This window comes from Ambystoma mexicanum, chromosome 6p, assembly GCF_040938575.1.
Source record: "Ambystoma mexicanum isolate Mex_15411 chromosome 6p, UKY_AmexF1_1, whole genome shotgun sequence".
In the NCBI taxonomy this organism is placed as follows: domain Eukaryota; kingdom Metazoa; phylum Chordata; class Amphibia; order Caudata; family Ambystomatidae; genus Ambystoma; species Ambystoma mexicanum.
Window position 1 is genome coordinate 1,530,668,897 of NC_090935.1, and position 19,524 is coordinate 1,530,688,420.

The window sequence follows — 19,524 nt, forward strand, 5'->3', positions numbered from 1 at the left end:
GCAGAATTCAAGCCCAATATTTGGCTTGCTTTTCGTGATCGGCCAGGCAAGGATTTGCCCACTGTTATTATACACACACAGAATTTGTGTATATGGTATTTTCTTTGAAACATTTGATATTATGCACCCGTTAGATACGGGCTCAAGGCAAGTGTGATTAATGATTTCTTTAATGAGTAGACAAATCAAAGGCAGCAGGCACCCCCTTGAGAGGCAGGCTCCAACTGGCCAACAATGGAATCAACAGTAAATAAAAACACTCTAAATGGAATCACAATGACATCACAATGCTGCTAACCTGCTGAGTGTTAACCTAATACATATATGACAGTATAATTAATGTCATAGTAATTACCTCGACACATCTCCTCCCTTTAATTTGTAACAGATTTAACCCAGGTAATAATCATTCAACCTGACAGGTTTATTCCTGACCCTGTTTGCAATCAGACCACCATTGTGATTAACAACTCTGTTATTAGAGGGTTCACACTCTTGTTCTTTTTCCTCTTCATGCTCAAGTCCATCCTGTTCTTCTCTCTCTCTACACTCAACATCATTGTCACCTTTATTGCACTTAACAAGTCTGGACATTGCCCAACATTCTCCACCCTCCATGATGACAACATTCCCCCTTATTACTGCAATTTTCTTGGGTCCAATGAATTTACTGGTAATACATTTTGCAGATACTTTGGGATTTTTTATGTAAACCCAGTCTCCTACAGACCATGACATTTCCCTGAAGCTCCTTTTAGTATCAAATCACTCTTTGTACTCATCCTGAGCCTGTTCAATAAGATTCATGATTTTCTCTCTGTTAAAATGTACACTCCTCGCTAGATTCAACCAGCCCGGACACAACTTTGTCCCAGGTTGTCTTCCTTTAAGAGATATGAAAGGTGAAATGCCGGTAACAGAGTGTGGGGTCGTACAGTAGTTCCAGACCATCTCCCTGAGCACAGTCCTCCACTTCAAACCTGAAGCCATGGCTAACTGCAAACCTCCTTTTAGAAATCTATTGGCTCTCTCAACAAGACCATTCGCCCTAGGTTGGTAAAGTGCTGTCCTGTAGTGTTTGATACAATATCTATTGAAAGATTCCACCATCCTGTCTGAACAAAATTGGACACCATTGTCCGAAACAAGCTCCGAGGGAAATCCCTCCCTGTAAAACACCTCCTCAAAGAAAGTAATCATTTGCGAAGTGGTTGCTTCCCTAATGGGTTTCCACTCAACCCATTTTGAGTGATAGTCTACCAACACAATCAAGTATTTGAATCCCATCCTCGTCGCCAAAGTTAGATACGGGTTCAAGGCAAGTGTGATTAATGATTTCTTTAATGAGTAGACAAATCAAAGGCAGCAGGCACCCCCTTGAGAGGCAGGCTCCAACTGGCCAACAATGGAATCAACAGTAAATAAAAACACTCTAAATGGAATCACAATGACATCACAATGCTGCTAACCTGCTGAGTGTTAACCTAATACATATATGACAGTATAATTAATGTCATAGTAATTACCTCAACAGCACCCTTGATATTTGAGGGATTGCTTCAGGAATGTTCAATATTCATTCAACAGAGGATAGCACAGGGGCAATACGCTGGTCTGGGAAGCAAGACAATGCAGCAACAGAGGTTTGAATTCCAGATCCGCACAGTACAGTATTAGGCACGTTATAAAAAAAACAATTAAATTAAATCACGGTCCAATTTCATGCATCATTCTTCCTTGCACGAGTGCAGCATGGGCTGTTTTTACACTACTTACCAACTGGTGATGTCTTTGAAACCCTGACACTTTTCTGCCGTTTAAATTGGAGCCTCATGATCTCATCTTCCAACCGCTGGTTTTCAATTTCAAGGGTTAGGATCTCCATGTTGAAATCACTCCTCGCAGGTACATGCACTTCTAAAAAAAAACAAGAACGTTAAAACATAAAGCGACAATTTAAAGTAAAAAAAAACTCCTTCCGAAGAGCAATTCTTCAAATGTCTTGAAGAATGGAATCTGAACGTGTACAGTGTAATGGGTCCTCTTACACAAAAGGGGGCGTGCAAAGGTAGTAACAGCATTGGTCCAGGAGTGTTGCGTCCCTTTTGCAAACATGTTTTGCTATCACAGCTGTGTGACCGACTGTACTATCACAGCGAACATTTCTAACGGTCATGTGAAATGGTTTACATGTTAAGGATTTCCACACAAAAAAAGTGAAAAGACATGTTTAAACTTTTACATATTCCGTACAAATGTAGTCATCCCGTTTTAATGAAAAATGGTCGTGCCAAAAAGCGTGCCCTTTTTCTTCAGCACGATCCCAATCACGTGCTACTAGAAGAAGTTCATAATTTTCTAATAAAATAATAAAGACTGCTGTTTTTTATTTATATAAAAATAAGGTCTACTTATATTTTTCCACTAAACAACAGCTCTACGGAAATCTGTTACATTTAAATCTTTTAATTAAAAAATACTGAATTGAAAAAACGATTTGCAATTTGTGTATCATTGATTTAATACCTGTTTTTTCATTGATTTAATAACTGTTTTTTAATGTCCGCATTTTTACAGTTTATATGTGTATGTAATTAGTCATGCTTTCTGATTTCATTTTACAAAAGTTAGTTTGAGCATGTTGTAGGTGATCACTAGTTGCAATGTCCTTTCTTTGGGCCGCATCAGAAGTTGGGCCGTGGTGTAAAAATGCAGTGGTAGTAGCGTTACCCCTGCATTACCGCATCACCCAATCACGAGTTTGGGGGATAGTCAGGGGATTCATCTCCAGCTCTTAGCTGGAGGGGAAGGCACCGACTTTCCGCCCATTTTCAGCGCAATTACTGCCACGGTAATGGCACCGAAAATGCCCCATTGAGTCCTATGGACTCAAACAAAATGGGGACTTACACCACCACCGCCACTTATGATCCGGCGTTAATACCATGTGGCAGTAACGGTAATTGTATTGGGCGGTATTCTGGCAGATTTACCGCTGGAATACCACCCAACTTATGATGAGGTCCTTTGGGTATTGCTGTTCCTCAAAATGTGTTATGGGTACAGAAACCCTGCTGAGTGTCTCTTCTCTGATTTTTCTAGCATGTATGGTGTTGCTTCGGTTTCCTTGACAGAAAGCTCCACAAAATTAGAAATTCTAAACATTTAAGTGAAGCTACAGGGGGTCAGGTCGGACAAGGAAAACAAATGTGGCAGGGGCACCTATGAATAAATGGCCCGAAATGAAGTGTCATAATTTATTATGTTTCATGCCAAATATTTATAATAATATCTAGTGCCACATTTTCAATGTCATTTGTGGATAATAATTGGGATAATATTTATGCAATTGATGGAAGGTATCAGCTGACATTTGTTTTCCACCAAACGATGAAATATTTCCTAATCTGTAGTATCACTGTTGCCGCAACTGCTGAAGCATATTAATTATGATAAGGATATGGCTTTCACCCTCTTTCTAAGATCATGTATGACTGTGTGACTAATTCAGCAAGCACTGACATATAACATACTGTACACTGAAATAAAAGACGGTGGCTGGAATGGTATCCCCGCAGGTGGCTCGAAGAGGCGGCGAGTTCACCAGCGGCAGTGCTGACACAGGGTCATCATGCATTATTGAGAGGATGCTGTCAGGTCTAAGGTGGAATGTGTTCTCTCAGCGACATACTTTTGTTCTTTTTCCGCAGGTACTTTGCGCGTCTCTCTCGTTGCTCCATCTGCTGGGCCTCTGCGTAGAGGTCTTGGAGGTGTGCCAGGATAACCTGGTCGCTTCCCCCGCTCTGGAGGTAGGCTGCGCGCAGGGCACTGGCAAGGCAAATTGAGGGTGTTAGAACACAGGAATACATACTGCAGGCCTGTTCCATTGTCTTCACTTATTTCATGTCCAATCCAGCACACTTCTCAATTGCATCCAAGACGATTTACATTGTTAATATCTATCTCACTTTCCATGTAGGCCCACGCGGCCTTGAACACCAACAGGCACACATATGTTCCATCCTAATATTTGGATCATCTCTGCAAGTTTAAGTACAAGGGCCCGATTCATGGAACGTTTTCCTATGGGATTGCGCCATTAAAAAACACTTCTATGAATCTTTGTTTCTATCTTGTCAACTGCAGCTGTACCAACTCTTTAGGCAAATACCTGAACAATGTTAAATGGCCTATGAAGGCAAAAGAAACCATTCCCGTTCTCTTTGCCCATGCCTGCCTCACCCGCAGTAAGGATTAGATAAAGGATCTTTGCTTAACCACACATGATTGGGTTTTTAGAACATTTGCGGCCTGATTCGGTTTGAAGGATAGCTTAGGAGTAATCGCCTCCATTATGGGGCTGGCTGCACTTATGGAGTTTGAATCTCGGTCATGTCGAGTCAGCCTTTCAGCCTTCCAATGTCAATGAATTCAGTACCAATACATTAGGTAATAGTAGCTCCTATTATAACAATGCTCAGAAGCAGGCAAATCCTGCATGAAGCACTACATAACAAGCGTCAGCAATGGCTAATGTTTTGGCTTTGTGTAGGCATTTGCCAGGCACTGCCATAATGGTACTAAATGGGCATTAGCACCCTGGGCAGGAGAGCCAGCCAATCAGGTGGCTAGGAGCGCGTGCTTGAACAGCCGGTATAAACCTGCGTTCCAAGCTGCCTGATGGCTGGCTCCGCCCGCTGCCAATTTCCCCCCAAGCCCACCCTCCGTCCCTGTTTTTTTAATTTAGCACCCTGGGTTACCGCTTTGGTAACCCGGGGTGCTAATGGCCATTATCCCCTGTTCCAGCTTCGCTCGGGTCAATAATTTGGCTGCCGGGCCGTTTTCCCCCATTGCAACCCCTGGAACAGATGATGAACGCATAGCCTGGCAAATGCCTACCTAATACCTATAAACAAGCCTAAACTGTTGAATTTGCCAATTCTGGTTTTTAACAGGACTTCAGTGCAAGGGCAAGCATACAAATTATAAATCAAGTGACTGAAGGTACAATTGGCTAAGACATTTTTGTTACCTTGTAGTGCATTTAAAGCTCCAATTAAGCCATTACCTCTCAGAAGTGATCTTAAAAAACAATGGCAGGAATGATGGCACACAGTTTGATGCTACTGCTTGGTAAAGCTAGCAAAGATATCCCAAGCAGATTTGTTTTTGGCGGGGATGGGCAAGAAGTGGGTGGGGATGGCCATTGGTTTTGGCATGGCCATAAGCAGTCAACTGGTGGAGACATACCTAAACAAGTCACACGATGTGTGTCCCCACTCATACCCATCTGCCCCCCCTAGCTGTACTGATGAGAGAGACTTTATGTGGGCACGGTTCTGTTCCCAATCTGACAGCCAATGCTGGGAAGCAGGCCTTCTACCTGGGAATCCCTGTTAGTGAAATAGGCCTGATGTTGAGCACAGCACTGATACAGCAGATTGAACGGGGACAGAACAGGACAACAGGCCTTCCTTCGCCAGTTCCGGTCTGAGGACAACCAATCGGGGTAGGGGTAAGAATATTCACTGCTGTGCTATCACAGGGGTGAATGCCTAGTTTTGAATTCAGATATTGTAGCTAATGACTTACCCTTCTTAACTGCACATTCCAGAGACGAACTGTTCCCCAGCCGAATAGAGAGCAAAGATTATTCTTTATAATGGACAGTTTTAGATAATGCATGTGCGTTGCTCTAGCAAGCACCAGGAGGCGTGGGGGGAGTGTCAGAGAGGCTAGTGTAGTAACATTAACACCTTTTGATACAATGCACATCACACACAGACTTTTCGCTAGGTGTTTGAATAAAAGGTGCTGTTACGCAACTCACTGATGCTCATGTTGTTGAGTTTAGAAGTTTGGTTGGGTGAGTTGGCCGTGATGGGATATGAACATAGGACTTACAGGGCTCAGTTTAGGTGCTTACTGGAGTCGCTTTTGGAAAATCCTTCCCCAACCACAACCCAGCTAAAAAATAATGTACTTGGCTCCATCTCGGAGCCCCCTCCCCCTTTCTTTTTGAGACAATAAAAGTGCATTGCCCTTTTTTAATATTATTATTCCGATATATCAAAGCTAACACATAATTTCCTTTGTGAGCCATTCTATTCTCACACATGAAAAAATGTCTTCCGAAAAGAAAGTTCACCATATACATAAAAAACTATCTATTAGCATCATTATTTTAGAGCTAAGCTCACAAAATACTGCAATAAAATGTCTCTGCAGAATTTATTTAAAAGGAGATCATATATGCACCATTATTGAATTCGCACTCCCACACTTCCTTTTCATTATTTTCATTATTTCGCGCGAAAGAAAACAAAGTACAATGAATATGATTTAAAACATTGGGCCTCATTACGGGTTTGGAGGCAGCCATGGCACTATTAGCGCCATGGCTGCCTCCAAACTCGTGTCCAGGTCCGGGTTGTCGGAGTAGGGACTTACCGGGTCATTCCAACCTTGGAGGACCTGGTAAATCCCCATTCTGAAAACCATTCCCCATTCCCGTTTGAGCCCCCATAGGGCTCAATGGGAAAGGGGAAGGAGCTAATAACGGGCCCATTATTCGCTCCATGGTCCCGTAGCGGCTCCCGCTAAGGATGGCTGGTAAAACGCTTGAAACACATTGTGTATAGGCGCTATATAAATAAACAATCATATCATATTGATGACATCACTGATGGCATCACATGTGCATTTAGTTGTCATGAAAAGTCTCTAGAAGGGATTGTCATGGTAATGTTGGCAGAAAACTATCAGAGATCATTGGGAGAACTATCATTACATAAATAGGTGATTAGGTAATGCATTGGTATTAACAGTGTTGCATTACACATTTCTGAAGTCATGTACAAACGTAGGCATTGTGTGCAGCATGTATAATAATAATATAATATAATAAGCACCTTTTGGTCGTGTGGAGAGCAAAATCACCTTGTCAGTGGGAAAAATGTGCATCACTGCTGACAGCCACTTCTTGAGGTGATGTAGCAAACGTGAACATGACATATTGGCCAAATGTAGTGCTGCATAATGCACTACCACGACATCCACTGTACCAACAGATGCCACACATGTACCAAGGAGAGCCATAGCACCTAATCCCCATTCATAGACTGTGCCTCAAAATGCCTCCACTCCTCCTAACTAAAAGTTAGTATCAAAGCCTCTTCCCACAGCATACCTGTGCACATCTTGCACAAAGGTATCACCCACGATAATAACTCTGTGTCTCTCCTTCTCAGTCAACCACACTGCAGCAACATTTGGAGACATCTACCACTACCCCTTCCTGTCACCCAAAGGTATCATGGTCAGAAGGGCACATTGTACCACCTGTGCCTTTCCACCTACAGCAAGGGCCACACCCCATTAAAGCTGAGGCACTCCTTCTTTCATTTCCACTAATATATATACAGCACTCCCGCATTATGTACTATTTAATAGGCACAGATGCATTTAGCATTCAGTGGGAAGAGCTCAAAGTGGAGGAGGGGCCAATGCAGGAGAAGCTAGGGGAGGTGAACAGGCATGACCAGGAAGGGTAGCAAGAGAGACTGAAGAAGATAAGAGGGCCGAAGAGGGAGAAATAGAAGAAGTTGAAAGAACTAAGCATGGATGAGGTGACAGTAATGAGAAGAGAAGGAATAAGAATGAGTGGACAGAAGAAGAGGATACTAAGAACAGGATAGTGGCTAACATAGAACTGCCTTGGAGGTGTAAGGAGACCTTCAGAGAGGGCAAGAGACAACACAAGCCTACAAGTTGTCTGTGAATAGGGAGCATAGGAATGAGAGTGTGGCTGAACATTAAGGAGGGTAGTGAGAAGATACACCGAGGGGCAGATATCATGCTCAGTGACAGGCCCGAGGCCTTGTATAACCATTGTACCAGCAAGGAGAAAATCTAGATTTGGTGGGCCAGATGGAGGTCTATGTCCTTTGAACATAGGAGAGAAAGTTAACTAATATGGGCACCTAGAGGACCTCCAGTGCTACCCCACTGCTGGAGAAAGCGGATGCATGTGCTAAATCAAAACCTCTGCCTACAACAAGAGGGCCTGAGACACATCCTCCACAAAATTTGCCACAGGTTTTACAAAGAGGTCAATTGCCCGTCCGCACTTCAGTCAGCCAGCAGGAAGACAGATAGCCAAAGATTGTGACTGACACTGGGGAGAGAACCAGAATTAATGTTTTACGAAGAGACAATGTTGTGAACATTAGCAAACACAGATGAACATGCAGGTTGAAAGGAGATCCTGGGAAGATTTCCAAAAAGAGACAGGGCCTCATTACACGGTAGGCGGTAAACCATGGTGCTATTAGTACTATGGTTGCCGCCGGTACCATGCCGGTACCACCATGGAGGAAAGGGGAATTACCACCCCATTCCAAGGTTGGTGGGGCGGTAATTCCCCCTTTCTCCATGGCCCTTCCCCATTCCCATTTTTGCCCCATAGGGCATAATGGGAATGGGAAAGGAGCTAATTACGGTACCGCAAATTGCGGTACCGTAATTAACACCAGGGTCCCTTTGCGGGTCCCAACTTTAACGGCTGGTCTACACCAGCTGTTAAGGTCGGGTCCCGCAAAGGGACCTCGTAGTAAGGCGGTAAGGGTTAACCATCACCGGTACCCTTACCGGTGACCATTAACCCTTACCGCCTTCTGTGTAATGAGGCCCACAAAAACCTGAATGCCCTTCAGGTGGAATGAGGGCTTGCTATGAACACTGGTCTTTGCATTAGGTGATTTCTCCAGACTGATGGGTGACTAATTGCTAGGGCCAGAACATTCTAAGACATAAACGGCTTTTTGACAAACATTCTTACCAGAGATTCGATATTATATCAAAGTTGTCAGCAGAGGTTCAGTAAGGCACATATTGGCGAAAGGAAGAAATTAGCATGGAGATGTATCCCATGTGCCATTCTAGTCTTTGTGTCATTCTACCCTAAACAAAAGTCCTCTTTCACATATTCCCTGAAACAATTAGTTGTAAATCCCTGATAAGTATACCATCTTTGAATCTTACTTTCGTGTCTGGTGGTGCTTCCCAATGTTTTCCTGATACCTCCCACCTGTGCCCCATAGAAAAACAGAATATCAGATTTACGTCATTACTTTTTCATAAAGCTACTGGTAAGAACTCTAGCGATTACAAATTTCAACAGTGGTCATAAAAAGCTAATTTGCTTTTGTTATCACCAAACAAAGATGGTCATTCACTCATTCTCTTTTCCACACCACTATGATGATTATTTCTACGAAAATAACTATCTTTTGTGTGCATGTACCTGATTTCTGAGGTTAGGTTCCCACCGCCGTAGAATGGAAGATAGGCTTGCTGATGATGGACAGGCAACACTTTTTCCTTCTGGTGATCAGGCTGTGATCGATAGTCGCTGGGCCTGCTTTGATTTCTGTTTCTCCTGCATCATCAATAGAAATATCAAATTCTTAGGTAAGAACAAAATTGTTTTCCTTTCTGATGACCTGGGTCATCAGATTTGAATCTGCTTTGTTGAACCATTACATTGTATCCACGAACTAGTGCTTGAGTGAGAACATTTGTATAGAGTTGAATCCTGGACTTACCATCTTTAGGGATTACAGTAAAATATTATATAATTTGCTGCACACAAAAATATCAAAATGAATAGTGAGAGAATAAGGTTCCAAGAGAGTGAAACATAAGTCTCCTACAAAACCAGTTACCGTGAGCAAACGTAAGCTGACCTTTGACTTGAACAAGAATTAATATTCTTGATTTTCAATATGAAGCTTTCATGACTAATTTTTAGAACGTTTTATTATGGATGAACATGGACAAAAAGTTGTTAAAAAAGAATGTTGTTAAAAATCTCAGGCTGCTTTATAACTAAGCCGGGACACACTTAGCCGATCAAGCAGTTTCAAATTCTGGAGTCAAATGTAAGGCTACTTCATAGAAGTTGTGCTGCCATCTGCTCTTCACGTCTTAATCTGTCATAGTGCTATGACCTGACATGGTGTCACATGGGTGTAGGTGTACCCCTGCTGAATGAGGGGCAATGCAAATGCTGATATGAATGTTGCCTGGATGCACTTGTATGAGATTAAGCGTGTCCAGGATCCTAGAAATCTCTTTTGTTATATAAGTCGACTTCCTACTTCAATTCACCAGTAAAATCAAACGATGAGCAGTGATCTGGTGGAAGCCTTTTGATGAGTCAACATCCTGTGGCTGAATTAAAATGTGGGTGGAACCCAGACATGAACAGAAATATAACTTTTTTTTACTAAGTTCATGTTGGATTCGGCCCTCTTCTAACTGCTCTTAAAGTAGGTGTTATTATTACTCAAATTAGTTATACTCTATTGAGCAACCTCAGGAGGATGGAGGGCTGAGTTAGTGCTGCCAGAATTAAATCCTGTGATGGTAGGTTACAGAAAGATATCAGAGGCCAGCACTTAACTGACTGCACTATCTTACCCACTCTGAGGCAGGCTTTAAACACGACTTTGAATGTATTTGTTTCTAACATCAACAAGACACTGCAATGGACATTGTTTCTTCCAATGCAGAATAGTTCCTAATTCAGGAACATTTGGATACTCCAATAATTTCGTATCAGCTACCATGAACCAATTTACTGTAGATGATGTTCTGTGCATTTCCTGGTTGACAAAGAATCGGCAGTTACTTGAGACACTGATTTATGGACTGTGTTGGACACGACATGAATGTATCCTGCTTATTATCTTGCTGAGCCAGGGTGGGAGCCATTGCTGTATGTTCACAAAGTACTGTACCAATTATAACATCAATCATTCAACCTATCGCCACAGCACTCAATTATGTACATTACCTATATTTTGATACTGTGAGGAATTGCCACCTGGCAAGGAAGTAGAAGCCCAGGATTTTAGTTTTGTATTCATTAATACAATGTGGTTAATTACATCTCAGAAAGGGTGGTCTGCTAACCAGACCCCCTTCTCTAAGCTCCATAGCAAAAGCAGAGTCACACATCTGCCCTGCTAAATCAGTTCAATGTTCTGTAGCTCCTGCTCTCCAGTAGCAGAGAGCAAAATCAAAGGTCAGAGGTGTCCTTTTGACAGCTGACATAACAACCAAGTCACTGCAGTGCAGAGGGTGCATTTAATATCTTCACCTCTGTTCCACAACTACATAATTATGATGAACTATCATTCTGGTGCCAGTTTAATCTATAAACATAAGCCATATTTGAGTTTCAGCATGATGGTTGGTAATTCACATAATTATTAAATCCACATCGGATCTGTATCATGCATATCTCAATAACGAAAGCCCAGGCAAGCCATGGACATGCTATGTGTATTCACCCTAGACAGGCTGTCTGTGCTGCACCCAGCAAGAGAATAGCCAATGGCAGCTGCCTCTATTATGATCCTTTGTGAGGTTGGGTAACACCTCTCTCCAGAAAGACAGACCTGAGCAAGAGCTGTTCTGGGAAACAGGAATCAGAGGGAACCCTCTAAACAAAAGGACTAGCCTCATACAAGGTGTTGCATACCAAAGGGCATTTGATGCCATGGGTCTGAGAAGGGGCAGGGTTAGTGTTGTCAGAGGGAGCTCAGTATAGTTGGGGAAGGATTTCACCATCTTGCTTTTCTCTTTACCTCTCCTTTGTTCCTGACTCCTACACTTCCTTTAGCACAAACCACTTTGGGTATGATGCAAGAAGGCAAAGACAACCCGTCACTAGAAACAGAGATTGGACCACTTAAAGCAGGCTTGCTTTCATCCAATTCCATGGTGCCTTTTGCTAATAAAAGAGGTGATTTCCCACCCCTTCTTTGACTCATTTTGGGCCTTCAAGCGGAATTCAGTTGGACCTCTCTTGAGAGAGCAGTACTCTGCAAAGCCCTCTGCCAGTGAGATAAAGGTTGAAAGTTCACTGCAAGCTGAGCGTGCTGTTCACCCTGGCTCAAAAAAGAAGCTTTTTGCATTGGAATTCTTTAAACCACCATGTTCTAGCAGAGGCTCAACCCACCAGCTTGAACGCTGAGTCGACTCTGGTACCGTTCATCTGGATCACCCTGACTCGTTGCACCCAAACCTGATTTTCACCACTAGCACAATGAGGAGAAGCCTGGCTGGATGCTGTTGAAACACCAAGTATTGAATAAAGTAATGTTGGAAGGCCCAGCCCACTGCTCCCTACCCACAGCCGCCTGGTCCTCTTGTTGGGATCCTAGACACTGGTTAAACCCCTTTTTCAACTTTTTACGGGAGTGCTGACATTATACATTCTACATTTCTCTGTCTTCACTTACAGGCAGTGGTCGAAGTGTACAAAAAGAAGTAGTGGAACTATGTTCCCTACTGGCCTGCACTGCTCCCCACAGACCCCATCGCATGCACAATAAATACCCCAAAAAACATGTGCCTGCGCTTTAAGGAAACGTCCTGTGCAGTGCACTGAAAGTGCAAGTTTCAACTTCTGCCTACACTTTTATTTTAAAACGAAACCGTTCTGGAACGGTTTCTTTTTCAAATAAAAGTATAAGAATGGTACAACTTAATTAAAATAAGTATAGGAGCACCGCTCCCGACTGCTCCCGCCCACTTCGACCACTGCTTACAGGGATGGGTTTTTGTGAGTGCTTTGAAGTACAATTTATATTGCATAATGGTGCGTTTAATTAAAGTCTATTTATAGAACCTTGATTGGACATCCTTTATTTTGGACTGTTGTACTATTGCTGTTTGGGTTGCTACTGTCTCACATTCACATCTCTTCTTAGAGTATAGCCTACCTTCGGCCCACATTACCATAGAATGCATATGAGGAATACCTCTGTTTGTGCCTGTTTTACCTTTATGATTCGGTCAATCTTGTTTTGTAGAAGTGAAAGCACTGAGTAGACGGTTTAGCCACTACTCATCCTTGTGCTCCTGCGGGGCAGAGGTAATTTCCTCACAGATATCACCGTGACTTCACAAACTGCTGGGAATTTAGGGAACTTTCATAGGATTCGTCCCAAATTGTCTGACGTTGCAAGTTAAGAATCTGCTAAATTACTAACGGGTTAATTTGTATGATATTGAATTGGACCCAAAATATTCCCAGTGCTTTCAGCTGAGCTCCTTTTGCAAGAGCTAACACTGACATTCTAAAATGGACACATACAACATAGAAGTTTTCAATATATCACAAACCCACTCCTCCAGTTACATTTTCTCCTCGTTTTGTGTGACTACTAAATGTAAAATTCTCATGAACCTCAGATTAGTTGGAAGAGATGAACTCCAGGTTTGGACTTCCGCAGATGAACCCCTCCCTTGACTTGGAAACAGCAATAAACACAAATAACACAAGGCCTTCCCTTACATAGATTCCATTTGCAGCACCTCAATCTGTTGCTTCATAGACGTCAGAAGTTGCTCGTTCCTTTGCTCTTGGGCATTCAGGTGCATAAGCAGTGTCTCAAGCTGAGCCGAGTTTCTATTCTGTGCAGCCAGTTCATTCAGCCGCTCTACAATGTCTGAAATAGGAAAATAGCAGAATCACAATAAAACCGAATACAGCAAGTTGGCGTCATTCTTTTAGATCAACTCCCATGGTCCAATTTCCCAAAAGACAGTAAAAAACATCCCATCAGAGCAGGAGCATATTCGACCCAGTTGCAAAATCCTCTCTCCCAGGTAATTACCATCTTGGTAAGATGACCACTCATGGCACATCCTTTACCACAGGTACATTACCACGGAACACACTGATCTCTGAAGATAGCAGGAATTACCAGCCAAGATCAGACCTGAGCTGTTCCTGAAAATGGCAAAACATGAAGCTAGCTACTGTAGTGTGAGGTACGAGTTGTATGTGGTCACTACAAAATTGGGTGATAAAAGAGTATGTTTTGTTATAAAAATGTATAGAGCGCTCGAACACCAGAAGTCACCATGGCGCTAATCAAATCAAAAGAAGCAGCAGAGGGGGGAGATACTCAGAGCAGGTTAGTTTTGAGATGCATCTAAAGTTAAGATAGTTATCCATGGCATGAAAAGTGAGAGGCCGGGAGTTCCAAAATTGGCTTTCTACTTAGGAGGGGGGAGCGCCAGCCTCTACACATATATCTAAATCGTGGCACTAACACAAGCCTAGCTTCAGCTGAACGAAGGGACCGAGAGGGAATACACCAGCAGAATTTCTTTTGCAAGTATTCGGCACCTGTACAGTGAAGAGCACTTTGTACAAGGCGACAGGACCTTAAAGTGTGCACGTTTAGCAAGGGGAAGCCAATGCAACTGGTGTAGAACCAGAGAGATATGCACCATTCCAGGGGAAGCAGCTGCCACCTTTGCCACCACATTCTGGAGGATCTGGAGACGTTAATATGATAAAGAGGTTGGCCAAGGTAGAGGGAATTACAGTAATCAAGGGAAGAAAGAGCGAGGCAACCACACGGGCGTGGAATTGAAAAGGCATGAAGGGTAGGACTTTGCATAGGATTTTCTACTAAAGATTACCCTTCTGGAAGACGGCCTTGATTCGGGGTCCCATTGAAAGAGAAGATGAGATCTTAACTCGCAGATCTCTTACCACTGAGAATGCAGAGGGAAAAGGGCTAAGGGAAGGGGTCCAGAATATAGGAGTCCAAAGCGAAGACTCTTCAGAGGAGCCAGTGACGAGAACCTCTGTTTTGTCTTTGTTGAGTTTCAACCAGTTCAGGATCATCCATTCCCCAACTGTTTGAAGACAAGATCTGAGCCTAGGTGCAGTTTCAGAAGAGGAAAGATCAAGGCAAAAGATAATTTGAGTATCGTCAGCATAAGAGTAGCAGATGAACCCAAAAAGAAGAGATAACTTTTGTGAGGGGTTGGATATACAAATTAAATAGCACCAGGGAAATATCAGAACACTGGTGAACCCGGCAGGAAAGGGTGACTGCGTGACAGCGAAAAGGAGGCTTAGAAAAAGATTGAGAATGTTCTTGAAGGAAATACTGAAATCAAGAGAGAACGACTCCTCATATACCAACCCCGCAGAGGTGGTCAAGAAGAATCGTGTAGTCCACTGTGTCGAAGATGGCGGAGAGGTCCAGCAAGATGAGAGCTCCCACACCGCCCTGATCGTGTATTGACATAAGGTCATTGAACTTGGAGATCAACATGCTCTCAGTACCACACCCTGGATGGCAGCCAGACTGTGAGGGCTCAAGAAAAAGAAGATTGTTCAAGAAAAGAGGCAAAAGGGGGCCCACCAGAGATTCTAAGAGTTTCAAAGAGTAGTGAATTTTGCTGCTGTTTTACCCCCAAAATGTAGTTAGGTTATGTTAGTCAGTATTGGTATACCTAGTGAAAACACATGTGAATACTGTGCATGTTTTCCGACTGACCACGGGTCGCTGTACACACTTACAATACTGTCATTTTGCTAGAGATGTAATTTAACACTATCAGCATTTATTGCATAATGAGGTCCTTCATATTGCTCTTTGGGTTATTAATATTTGCGCAATGAAGTACACATCGTTGTCACTGGGAGAAGATTGGCACGCAAAAACTCCGACAGCAGGACACTGTCATGTGGGCTGCCATAGGTGCAGGATTTATGGCAGAGGTCAGGTAGGTGAATCGAGGGAAAGGGAAACCGGAGGGGGCACGGTGGAGGGTCGGGAGCATGGAGCACAAACAGTGGAATTGGAGGGTGTTAGGATGTGCAGTGTTTTCAATGTTTACCTGTTAAACCATGAGTGTATAATATTTCCTTCACTATGTCTATTGTCACTTAGATACTATAGAACATAGAACTGCATCTTATGTAGCAGGGTTCCAAGGAGAGCTAGTGAAGAAGCAGGGCCTTAGTGGGAAGATTGTACTCCTCCTGCTGGGGGTCGTCTTATGTCATCAACTTGCAAATAAAAGGTTCTTTACCTTTAAACTACTGGTTATGTGAAAGCCTCCCTTTGTACATAACAGAGGGTGAACCCCAGATAGTCACAAAAATGAAGCCAACACCTGGGAGCTGCCATTGGATGTTATCAGTTGCCATCAGTGCACTTTAGAGAGCGTGGGGTGGGCCTAGAAGCATGCACACAGAGAATAATCACTGCAGGCAAGCAGAAGAATGCATTCTCAGGAGGGAAACAGCACAGCCCAATCGCAGATAAGATCATGATATAGAGCTGCTAGCAGTATTTGCATTTGAGGCACAGTTCACTCACCTGGGATCGAAACAATGGTGAAATGTCATTGTATTGCGTGCCTTTTTATCAGTACACAAGTAACACTTTTAGTCAAGTTAATTGACAAAACACCATCGAGGCTATGTCCTATAAACTTGCATGTAATGGGCTCATATGTATATAGGCACATTAAAGTCATTATTAACCAATAAGAATGCTTGCAATGCAGTCAATTACTTCTGTTAGTGACTGACTTCAGAAGCAGAGAGGTGAAACAGCAACATGCATCTCTCTGCATTCAAGAAGCAGCAATTAACTTCCAAGCAAGATTTCTTTCAACAAGGCTCTCTCTGCAAGTATCTGTTATTTCACTGCAAGACGGATGACATTAAATGTGACGCCCCAAAGTGGAAGTTAAAGGATGAACAAATGTGTTACCTTTTATATAGAGAACCCGTATACTTTTACACCCAATGATGTTCATGTTAAAACCATTCCAGTTCAACTAAGCTTTCTATTAAAATGTTTGTTGATTTAGTTTGCTCACTATCCACATGCTTTGCTTCACAGCCAAAACTCCAAGACCTGCATTGTTACCATCAATATGTGCTTATATTCTTGTAGACCTCAGAAGGATCATTATCGCTTGGAATGATGAACCTTCCTCAAGTTATGGCCCGCGGTGAAGGGCTGGTCATTATCCCACAATAATAACCACGCTCTCTCTAAAACTATAATACTTCCACCACTCCTGCATTTAAAAACATCGCTTTTGGCGACTTTTATAGGATTGTTATTTTGTGTTGTAGGAGTACCTCAGTGATTATGGTTACGCAGGTGGTGTGCTGCCTTTCACATCTTGTTATGTTCAGCAAGGTTCACACTCTTAAGCTAATTAGGAGAGGGTTACATCCATGAGTAGGCCAAAAACAAACTGTCATGTGTGGAGGTCCTTCTGCTATGCAATATCTGTGAATGTAAATTTGAGCTTTGCAAGGGTGTACTTAGCAGGCACCCAACAATGAGCTAATATTTTACCACAAAACCATTTGCCTGGTCACAGGCAATGTACACGGAACCTCTTCCGGATCCTGTTTCAGAAATTCCTATCTACAAGCTTCTTAATTGCGATTCCCCTAAACCGGGCATCCAATTCATTTTTAAGGATTATATATTCTAGCTGACTCTACCTGCGCTAATATTGCCACCAATTTTTGAAACACCAAGAATTCAAAGCGGACACATTTCTTGTCATAACAGTCAATAATGAATGTCAACCTCGTGAGAAGAATTCGATAATGCCATGGGACAACCAATTAGAAAATATCGCCTTGTGAAAGACCTTGCGTCGAAACACGTGTTGGCTGTTTTTCTTAAGAGGAGTGGACGTTAATAAATCAAGAATATTGGGTACTACACATTTGGAATAATCAATTTATGGGGCAAGCGCACACAACTAGTATAACTTGTCAATCTTTACAGTCCATGAAGTTAAGGGTAGGTACTTACTATACAGGTTACGCAGCACGCCACACAATATAACTCATGGACCAGAGTGCACCGAGAGTCGGTCATACTCTGCATTTCATTTGTGTACTTATCACATAGCTGTATAGTGAAGCATAATAATGCCTTGCCACCACTACAGAGGGCACATCATTCAGGAAGCGGCCCCTTCTGTAAGCATTGTTGTGTTGAAGCACAAACCTTATAAACTTCTATGCTTCTACTGAAACCCACAGCAGTAGCATTGCAGTGCGCGCATAAGGAGTCATATTAGCTAAGTCGTACGGGTCAATAACTTGTACGTTTGACTTTTTGCTTCTTTCAACTTTACCGTCTTTAGTTTTTATTGGCGCAAACCATAATCAGACGTTACATTCGTCATTACAGCATTATCCACCTTAGGCCTCCCCAATAAATTAAGTATTAATCAATAATGAAGTTATCTTTGAATACATTCATACATTCACTATGTAGAAAAAAATAACACAATACAAAATAATTGTCTTTCCTATATAAATCTTTCATTTATACAATCACAAGGACATGCATGTCTATAGATGGCAGATCAAATCAGATGTGAGTAATAACCTCATCAAATTAAAATCCCACCAAGAAGACTAAAAACGCTTCATTTCCCTGGAGCTGGAATTAAGGTTAGCACCAAATAATGTAGCTATTGCCTCGATCCGAGCGTTGTGCTTGTCCATTTTTCTTTTTAAAATTATGCAAATACTCCAAACCCCCAAAAATAAAAAAAACAGAGGGATTTGACACTTTCTTGCCACAAAGAGCACTATTGTGTCACCTGATCTAAATAGGGCCTATAACAAATACATTGTTTATGGTAATTAGTGGGCACAAAGAAAGTGTGTCAAAATACCAGTATTTAATGTTGATGTGTGAGTGAAATGTCACAGTTCCTCTCCCCTGCATTCACTCCTCCCACATACTGTGAGGGTGCCGTTCAATAGTGCCACGGTGGGATTTCCCCTTACCTTATTGGTGGCGATCTGAAGCACATAGCTGCAGCCAATCTTAAGGGCTAAACCTAGAGCCAAAATAAATCTCTGTCAAAGGGAGGTTGGGTCCATTACAAAAACCACTTGACCACTTGCCTAGGACTGAACCATCAGGTAAAACCCAGAGACTGAAGGAGAAGAATGGAAGTGATCTGGACTGCGTATTTTGATGAGCCATGTCTTCTGTCTTTGAGTCCCTGCAAGCCCGTCTTTTCCTCAAATGATCTACTAACCCAGAACCCTACTACCTGATTGTGCACTCTTCATGTCCACTGCTTGCTGAGGGATAGAGCAGCACTGGAACCTATGAATGGCCTGGATATTTCATCCAAAGAAGAATCAAACAAATCACTGGGCCATACCATCTCTCTGCTTCTCCAACTGCTTATTCTGGGCAAGGATATCATTGACCTGCTTCCTGTGAGCCTCAGCCAGGTAGCGGAGCTGTGCTTCATGGTCTCGTGCCCACTCAGCTTTGGGGCTCCTACGTGTCTAAACAAGGAAGACCAAAAAAGAGAGAGAAAGAGGAAGGAATGGAAAAGAGCCAAATAGAAGGAAGAAGGTTAGATGGGTAGAAGGAGGTTGAGCAGGACAGTAGAATGAAGTGAGAGAAGAGGGAAAGATAGGGCAAGGAAAAAAAGAGGGTGGAGAAAGATATGTAAGCAAGTGGTGGTGAGATTATGGCAGTGAATTAGAAGACAGCAGGTGAAAAAGGCATGCAGAGGGATTGAAGTAGAGGCAATGGCGAAGGACGGAAGGAAGGGAGAGAGCGAGAGGAAGAAAGAAGGAAATGAGAGATTGGGGAAAAGACATGGAGAAAGATTAATAGAGAG

General features: G+C 42.7%; 1 protein-coding gene across 1 annotated transcript in view; it reads right to left on the bottom strand.

The window, feature by feature from the left end:
* Window positions 1–19,524, bottom strand: part of LOC138510613 (coiled-coil domain-containing protein 17-like) — a 377,034-nt gene that overhangs the window by 230,589 nt on the left and 126,921 nt on the right. The window contains exons 3-7 of the mRNA XM_069626398.1: window positions 19,054–19,183; window positions 13,370–13,523; window positions 9,305–9,439; window positions 3,692–3,828; window positions 1,777–1,917 (exon numbers count right to left, since the gene is read on the bottom strand). Coding sequence (XP_069482499.1) covers window positions 1,777–1,917; window positions 3,692–3,828; window positions 9,305–9,439; window positions 13,370–13,523; window positions 19,054–19,183 — 697 coding nt within the window. The remainder of the gene's footprint in view (window positions 1–1,776; window positions 1,918–3,691; window positions 3,829–9,304; window positions 9,440–13,369; window positions 13,524–19,053; window positions 19,184–19,524) is intronic.